Source organism: Morone saxatilis, unplaced genomic scaffold, assembly GCF_004916995.1.
Source record: "Morone saxatilis isolate NCDOM2014 unplaced genomic scaffold, NCSU_SB_2.0 Contig3, whole genome shotgun sequence".
Taxonomy (NCBI): Eukaryota; Metazoa; Chordata; class Actinopteri; family Moronidae; genus Morone; species Morone saxatilis.
Genome location: NW_023339873.1, coordinates 15,247,664 through 15,255,604, shown reverse-complemented (window position 1 = coordinate 15,255,604; position 7,941 = coordinate 15,247,664). Strand labels below are relative to the sequence as shown.

The following is a 7,941-nucleotide window of genomic DNA, read 5'->3' as shown; positions in this document are numbered from 1 at the left end:
CTCTCTCTCTCTCTCCCCCCCTGCTCTGGGTGGAATATTCCCAGACGTTACAGCATTCCTGTGCAGCACACACAACAAGGTCATTGTTTACTGCAGAACAACCTGTAACACTGCCTGGCCCGCACTCCATAGAGACGCTCGCCAGCGACCCTGTTGCCATGGCAACGCCCCCTGATGTCTCCCTGCTCTCCGTTGCCGAGGCTGGAGCTGTCATAGAGTGTGCTACTCTGGGGAGGAGCGAAGGGGGGCTGAGACAGAGTTTAGGATGGACAGGTGGGAAACTCTGAGAAATGCTTGAAAAAGGTTTATAGTAGTAAAAGAAATAGACAATTTTTGTATGTTTGTCCAGGTGTGAGGGAGTAAATATTCACATGATAGCCAAGCCCGGCCAATCTCTGTGCCTTGATGGCCTGGTGCTGACAGATAGAGGAGGTTTGGTCTGCCTGATGAAAAAAAAACAGTACATGTTCCTATGAGGCAGCACTGTGGGATAACATGCTCATGATGGCTCTTTCTCTGACCAGGTCAGGCGAGGCATCCAGGGCAACAGTGAGGCTGTGGCTCCCCTTGTGCCACACAACAGCTGTACCCAATGTGGTCTTTTTTTTTTTCCAGTGGCAGAAGCTCACGTTTCCTGAGGCGCTACCAGCCAATAACCCCTCCTCCTCCCCCAGTCAGAAAATTCCAAATGGAGGCTAAAAACAACGATACGGCAACTGTGTCAACATGGACACCCTTCTCCCGGAAAACATTTTTACGGCAACAGGCAAGGGGCGAGCGCAAACACTCATGTACTTACTCACACACACACAATGCAATATCAGGTTACACAGCCCACTCCAACACTTGTCATACCTGCACGCAATAGGGAGTAGCCACACCTCTCTCTATACAGCAAATATGAGAGCAGGCTGCCCTGCCCTGGGCACACGCCACACTCATTAACTCACAGACCTCAGCTGGAGATTAGAAAGGCATTTTGGGACAGCTGCCCTTTCTTCCACATGCTTCTCATCCACTGATATCCAACAGCACTGCATTTTGTTTTGGAATCTACTCATGTCACGCGTGATAGGACTAACTTTAATTTTTGGGCTCCAGGTTATGTTGTTCTTTATCTGCTCACTCATGGTCTCACTTTGTTTTTGTTAATTAAGTAATATTATAGTCCAGAAAGCTTTGATATCTCAATACATACATCTGAAAAATATATCATATAAAGTAAAGACACATAATGAATGCAGATGTTTCCTTGCAGGACACGAGGGGTCACTAAATGGTTTGATATCGGCCTGACACGTTACTTAGAGACATATTTGTTTTTCCTTTAATTTATCCCCCATCTGTATGTGCCTACTGCCTACATAAAACTGACTTTGTTGCAAGAAAGGGTGATGTCAAGATTTCAGGTAGACTGAATCACAGCAGTTGTTACCTCAGGTGCTAGGTACTCCGGTGTTCCACAGAAAGTTTTCATGGTGGCGCCATCTTTGATCCCCTCCTTACACAGGCCAAAATCTGTGATCTTTATGTGTCCGTCTTTGTCCAGCATGAGGTTTTCCAGCTGAGGGGAAGCAGAAAGAAGACAGATGTTAAGGTCTTCGTAAAATTACTCACTGTTTAGGGAAGTAATGAGTGAATCATTCTGTTAATCTGATTCATAAATGTACAAAAATAGCATCACTGTTAGTTTCCATCAAAGTGTTAAATTACTTTGTGAAATTCTGGCAAAATAACTTCCCCATGAACTGCCTTTCTTCAAGAGGATGTGACAAGATAACATAATCAATTGAGCACCAGTAACTTTAATAACTTTTTAATTGCTGCTTACCACCCAAGGTGTCATTTCTCTTTTTTTTAATTAATGAATTGGTCATTTAATCCAAGTGTGCATTTTGGTGTCATTTGCTCCCTCATCTTGAATTAAACCAGGAACATTGTGGTAACCCTGTACACCTCAGTACTTTTTATTCTTAATTTTATAGATTTTTAGTACAGGTATGTAACGATGATAGCTATGAATGCCTTTTCTACAAAAGAATAAACTGAGTACCATGACAAAAGTTATATTCCAGAAATCTGTTTCTATCAGCCTTTTATCGCATATTCTCTTTCTCAACAAACCAACCGCAGCAAAGTATTAAAACCTTTTTTGCAAAAGTTGAAAAATTGAAAATTCCCTTAAACAAATGGAACCGTACCTAGTGATTACACATACAGGTAACTTAACCTAAAGGCCTTAAGGATGTGCATCATGCAGTGTCATGACTTGAGGTTGCATGGCCTTTTAATATCAGTGTCCTCCCTTCCTCCCTCCCTTTCTCTCTCTCTCTCAGTTAAAGTCACCTGGCAGCTGTAGCTCACACGTGGCCAGCAGCGCCCGGCCAGAGTCAGCACATCCTCCAATCCTGCTACCCTGGCATTTTCAGGAGAACCCTAGCAGGCTGGGAGCCTGCCTCATAAACCCAAGGGAGAGAGGGAGGGAAGGAGGGAGAGAGTGCTGTGCTGACCTGACTGGTTTTATCAGCTGGAAGTAGTAGGGCCACAGATGCCCACTGCAACACTGATAACCCCCCACAGCCCTCCTAAACCCAAACATGTCTGCAGCATCCATCTCTGATCTTATCTTTAGAGTATTAGAGTTTTCTTAAGCTAGTAATAAAAAAAGGAGTACTTCAAACCTTGTAGCTTCTTTATTTCACAATTATGATGGACATTTTCTCTTTATTAACTAATAGGGCTGAGCTGCCAGCATATAAAATGATGTGAATCATGCATAAAGTGCACAAATATCACCCACTGAGAACACTGTATGCATGCTATAACGGGAGGCGCTGGAGATCTATTCAAAGAGGACTGGTGGTTATTTCTGTCTAGCTGCAGTAAACGTATGGACAGAGCCTCCCTCCAGCTGCAGTGGGACTGATCTGGGGGAGGCAGATCAATAAGCCCTGGCCACTGACACGGATGGAGGCAAACCCTATTTATATCCTGCCAGGGGAGAAATGAAGGGGGGGGAAGACAGAAGAGAGACGCTGACAGCGAGGATGAGAGAAAGTGAGGATGCGTCTCCCCACCTACCTTTAGATCTCGATATACCACATTTCTTTCAGCATGCAGGTAGTCAAGCGCTGACACTATCTCTGCGCCATAGAATCGTGCCCGCTCCTCTGAGAACACGCGGTCCCTTGACAGATGGAAGAAAAGCTGAGGGGAAACAGGGGAGATTGATGGTGAGAAGGCAGAGGACAGATAAAAGAGAGTGTATTAGCCCATAGAAGACAGTAAAGGTAACATTGTTTAAGTTGAAAGGTATTCTGATTCACTGAGACCTACAGGTGCAGATTTAGAGATGGTTAAAACATTTTTTACCTCACCACCGTTTGCATACTCCATGACAAAGCACAAGCGGTCATGTGTCTGGAAGGAGTATTTCAGTCCCTGCAAACAGAGAACGAGAACGCTCAAAGCAGAACTTACTGGTGTTTCCAGCAAATTCAAGAGGAAGCTGGCATTTAGGCAGCTGATTGTAACATGAAACATTACAATGCACATTGCAGTTGCATTTTTAAAACACAAAGGTCAAATTAGAAGATCATTTAAAAAACAACATAATGTAACCAGTGTGCTAAAGTTTTTTAACTACTGTGGTAAAAACTGGTCCCATTCATTCATTGCACTGAGCACATCACATTATGTGTTGCCCCCACCCACCACTTAAAGCTAACAATTTGGAGGAGCTTTTCACTACAACCCACCTCAGACTTAGAGAGAAAGAGTTAACTGATAAAAAAAGAACGTCCAGTGTTGCTATAAAAGGCCCAACTCGACTGCAGTCTTTGTAAGAACAGCTCTTCAAAACATTCCCGGTAAAACTGCCCCTTTTTTTCTGAATGGATGCTGCTGGATTGGATTGAAGAGGCTCCCGAGGATCTCTGTTAGTTAAAATAAGGTTTGGTTTAGGTATACGAAGGGGCTCCTTACTGTCAAGAACGGATGCTTTGAATTCTGGAGGACTCTGTTCTCTGTGAGTGTGTGCGCCACTTCATCCTGGAAAAAAAAAGCCATAAAGAGTGTTTGTGCAACTCTCACAATGGCTAACCGTTTAGGTATCAGTCATGTGCTCCACTGCCCTCCCCGGTGTCTTTTCTCCCCCTTTACTTGCTCGTTGGCATCCACTCACTTTTGCTACGATCACCTCCTTCTTCAGGATCTTCATGGCGTAGTAGCGTCCTGTGGCCTTCTCCTTTACCAGGATAACTTTGCCAAAAGTGCCTTTTCCCAGGAGTTTGAGGTATTCAAAGTCGTGCATAGTCTGGAGAGCAAGAGCAGAGAAAGTGGCATCTGGTTACAAACAGAAGCATTAACAAACTCATGCTCTAACTAGCCAGGACACACAATCCCACTGACAACAACACGGAAGCATTTAAGGCACTATTTCACCCACCATGCAATTTCCACTCCTCTAATGGTTTAGCCTATATGTGGTTGTGTCTCAGTTAACCCCTGACCCTGACGCTAGAGGGAATGTTGAAAATGGTTGTGTGGGGGACATCCAATCCGGTGGCCTTAGACCTTTATGTCATGACACATGTGGGGGTTGTGAAACCTGGTGGACATGCTATCTGGTGCTAAGCCACCCACGGCTGATGTTGAGAAAGTAGAGCGTGTCTGCAGAGAGTCAAAGGAAGGTGGGTTGAAGTGGTGTAAGTGCAAATAAGGCAGATCAGGATGGAGGAGAGGGGTAATGGCAATTGTCTGGCTACCGAGATGTATCAATGTGGGGACAGCAGAGAGATACACAACAGAATGAAAATGGGCCGTACCACTTTGTGTCTGATTTTGGTCAGGTAGACCTCCATGTCCATGGGGTCCGGAGAGGAGTCCATCATCTCCTCCTCTTGTTTCTGCAGGCCTTCAGCCACTGTTTGGATGGCTTTAGTCCATTCTTCCCTGAGGGGGGCACAGGCAGCAGAAAGATTACATCAGCTCATTTACCGTCATGCAAGCCCAGCAGCCCAATCACGTAATTGTGTTCTTATCAACAGGAAGGCAATTTCAAGTGTGAGGTCTGCCAATAGCCAGTGGACCTTGTGCAAGTGCATAACAATGATTAAATGTGTATGTATGTGTGCTTCTACATGTTAGAAAAACAGAGCTCTTAAACTGTTAAACTGCTGTCTAGCAACAGGGGCAAATCTCTCTGCATGTAAATGATTTGTGTTTTACTGCTCTGTGAGCGGAGAGGTGTGTGCTTCCTTGCTTGCCTCTCCTCGGGGGTCTCCACGTGGAAGGTGCGCTCGATGACAGTGGTCCACTGCAGGCAGCGGATGATAAATGTGTTGGGCTTGGGCCGTTCTGTCTTCATCAGCTGGCACTCTGACCACAGCCAGGGAGAAAAGGAAGGGAGACGGCGGCAAGAAGGGCCAATGTGTAGGGGAGCAGAGGGGAGAGACAGACCCACAGTTATAGCCATTTATCTTTATCGCCACCCTAACAGACACTGTCGGCCAATTTGGAAAAGAACAGGTGCACTTTGGTGGAGGAAAACAACTCAGATCTTGTTAGCCACTTTAACACTAAGAATTTGCTAATATAGGTTTTGAAAATAAGCCTGTGTTGTATTAAATAAAAACCAGAACCTGTAAGAATTAATACAAATTCTAATATTTAATACAGCCCAGTTTGCAATCCTGCAATTGAATACCTGTTACTGTTTTTTCCCAAAATATGTGCTTTGATTTTTTTACCAGCAATTTCTATTTTCATTATTGATTTATTTTCCAATTATTTTCAAGGTTAATTGATTGATCTATAAAATGTCACAAAATATAAAATAAATGCCTCATATCATTTCCTAGAGCCCAAGATGACGTCTTTTGCAGACAAACAGTACTAAGATATTACATTTACAGTGATATTAAACAGCGAAAGAGAAGCTAAAACCAAAAATTCTTTGGCATGTCATGTTTGCATGGACAAGTTTTACTTATTTTCATTAAGCATTTAATAAAAAGCAAATCATCACATCCTTTCCCTCCATTCCTTAAACTGTCACACTTTCGCACCAAATAATTGTCTTGTAAGCAGTTTGGAAAACAATTACTCACAACAGTATAATAACTGAATTTAAAAAAAGATTTCCATCTGCACCTCCTTCACATTAACATCTGTTCCCAAATGAAACATGTCAGCAAATATGTCAGAACGTGACACAAAATGGCCTCTGTCTGATAGATGGAGGACAGGGGAGTGGACCACCACTGAGATCCAACATGGCTCCATCAGGGTGAATATGTAATCCAGCTGCAGCAACCCCGTCAGCAGCGTCGCACCATGTGTCCTCTGCGGTGGGGTCGCAGTGGTGACAAAAACCAAAGCCACTGCTGATGGAGATAGAGCCTCAGAGCGGAGCCCAGATAAATACTTGAAATCAGGCGGCTAATGGCCACGATAACTCAAGAGTGTCGGAGAGGAAACATTTTGTTAAACAAACAGTATGCTGTCTAATTGCTGTGTTCAGTCATCTGCACAGCTTATCACAGCAACTTTCTCTGATGTGAAGATGGAGTGGGCTGAGCTGCTCCGGGCATTTTTTTGTTGTTGTTATTTTCTGTCACAGTATAAAAACAGAGAGTTTTGGGGAAGACACATACAGAGAAGAGGAATGACATCCGATGTATTAATGTCAGAGCCAGACATCTTGCATGCACGTTCAGTGGCAGAGCTTGCTTTGCCTTGGAGCGGTGCCCCTATTGAAAGAAGCTTGCAGTGATGCTGTTGAGATGATACTACTGCCAATTTGTTAATGTTTCTCTCCATAATCATTTAAAGTGACATACAATGATGAAGGGATCCTTGGTCGTAATATTAGAGAGGACTCACTTTCATACTTTTACCTCATAGGCACTTGTGCATGATTTTTATAAAGTTTTTTTCCCTGTTAATTACTTTTCAGGGTGGATAGAGAGGCGAGATAGATGTAAAACCAAAACAAGTATGGGAACATATTTGTTACAACAATGCAAGTAAAAACAAGAAAGCAGCAAACAAAACAAAAAGGGTCAAACAAGCTGCCAAGAAACAGAGGGGAAAAAATGCAGTGGTTTGTCTGAAGCAGATACTCACGTGCGACAGAGAAGTTATTTAAGGGGGTTTCCAGCTGGTCAACATCTTGCGGTCGCTCTTTGTAGCCAATGAATGTACCATCACTCTTCAGGAGAAAATACCTTGGCCTCCAGGTCTTGATGTATTCTCCTGATATGAGAAAGAGATTGAAAAGGATTGCTGAGACTAAATAAAAGCAACTTGTGACAAAGTAATAGAGATTTTCAGGGTTTCTGCTCAGGCACAAACCTTAATTGAGAAGTTTCACCTGGTTTCACATTCTCAAAATGCTGACCAATGCACAAGCATTTTGTTTACATTGTAGTTTCATGATTAATGACGAAACAGTGTTGTCCTTTCTCTTTCTGTTTTAATTCCCAGCGGTGCAATCCATTTCCTGCAATCTAATTACTATGCGGTTCACTTGTGCTCCCTAAAATGACCATCTTGTCACGTCTTTCCTTAAGTGTAGGTCAGCTGCAAGACAAATGGTGGTTTTAGTAGGAGTCAGGACCCTTCCCCCCCCCCCCGACCCGTCTGTCCCCTTTCCAGCAGTCACTTGCAGTGTAGACTCCCAGGGAACATTCGAAGTGTCCAAAATGTTCCTCCTACCATTTCCTTGAACTGGTGAGTCAAAATGTAGCACTAAGTTGACGAATGCATCCAGAAGGGAAAGAAAAGTTTTGTTCAAAAGAGTTATCAGTCTAGATCAGTCAGACAATAAACTTAGTTAATATTCTGTATGCTTAATGAGTAAGAACACTGTTAAGATCAGATCAAAATCAATGCAGCAGTCTTTTTTACATCACGCATTCTTCTTCCTTGACAAAACCT

General features: G+C 43.4%; 1 protein-coding gene and 1 long non-coding RNA gene across 4 annotated transcripts in view; one reads left to right on the top strand and one right to left on the bottom strand.

Annotated features, from left to right (window-relative positions):
* akt1 (v-akt murine thymoma viral oncogene homolog 1) overlaps window positions 1-7,941 on the bottom strand; it is a 31,483-nt gene that overhangs the window by 5,748 nt on the left and 17,794 nt on the right. For all 3 annotated transcript variants that reach the window (XM_035673937.1, XM_035673936.1, XM_035673938.1), the window contains 8 exons: window positions 7,129-7,257; window positions 5,268-5,379; window positions 4,827-4,953; window positions 4,184-4,315; window positions 3,985-4,050; window positions 3,373-3,441; window positions 3,082-3,207; window positions 1,436-1,564 (listed from right to left, as the gene is read on the bottom strand). In XM_035673937.1, the coding sequence (XP_035529830.1) occupies window positions 1,436-1,564; window positions 3,082-3,207; window positions 3,373-3,441; window positions 3,985-4,050; window positions 4,184-4,315; window positions 4,827-4,953; window positions 5,268-5,379; window positions 7,129-7,257 (890 nt within the window). The remainder of the gene's footprint in view (window positions 1-1,435; window positions 1,565-3,081; window positions 3,208-3,372; window positions 3,442-3,984; window positions 4,051-4,183; window positions 4,316-4,826; window positions 4,954-5,267; window positions 5,380-7,128; window positions 7,258-7,941) is intronic.
* On the top strand, window positions 27-2,893 carry LOC118337088. Its single transcript, XR_004797136.1, has 3 exons — window positions 27-273; window positions 525-791; window positions 2,337-2,893. It is a non-coding gene; the product is annotated as an uncharacterized LOC118337088 (long non-coding RNA).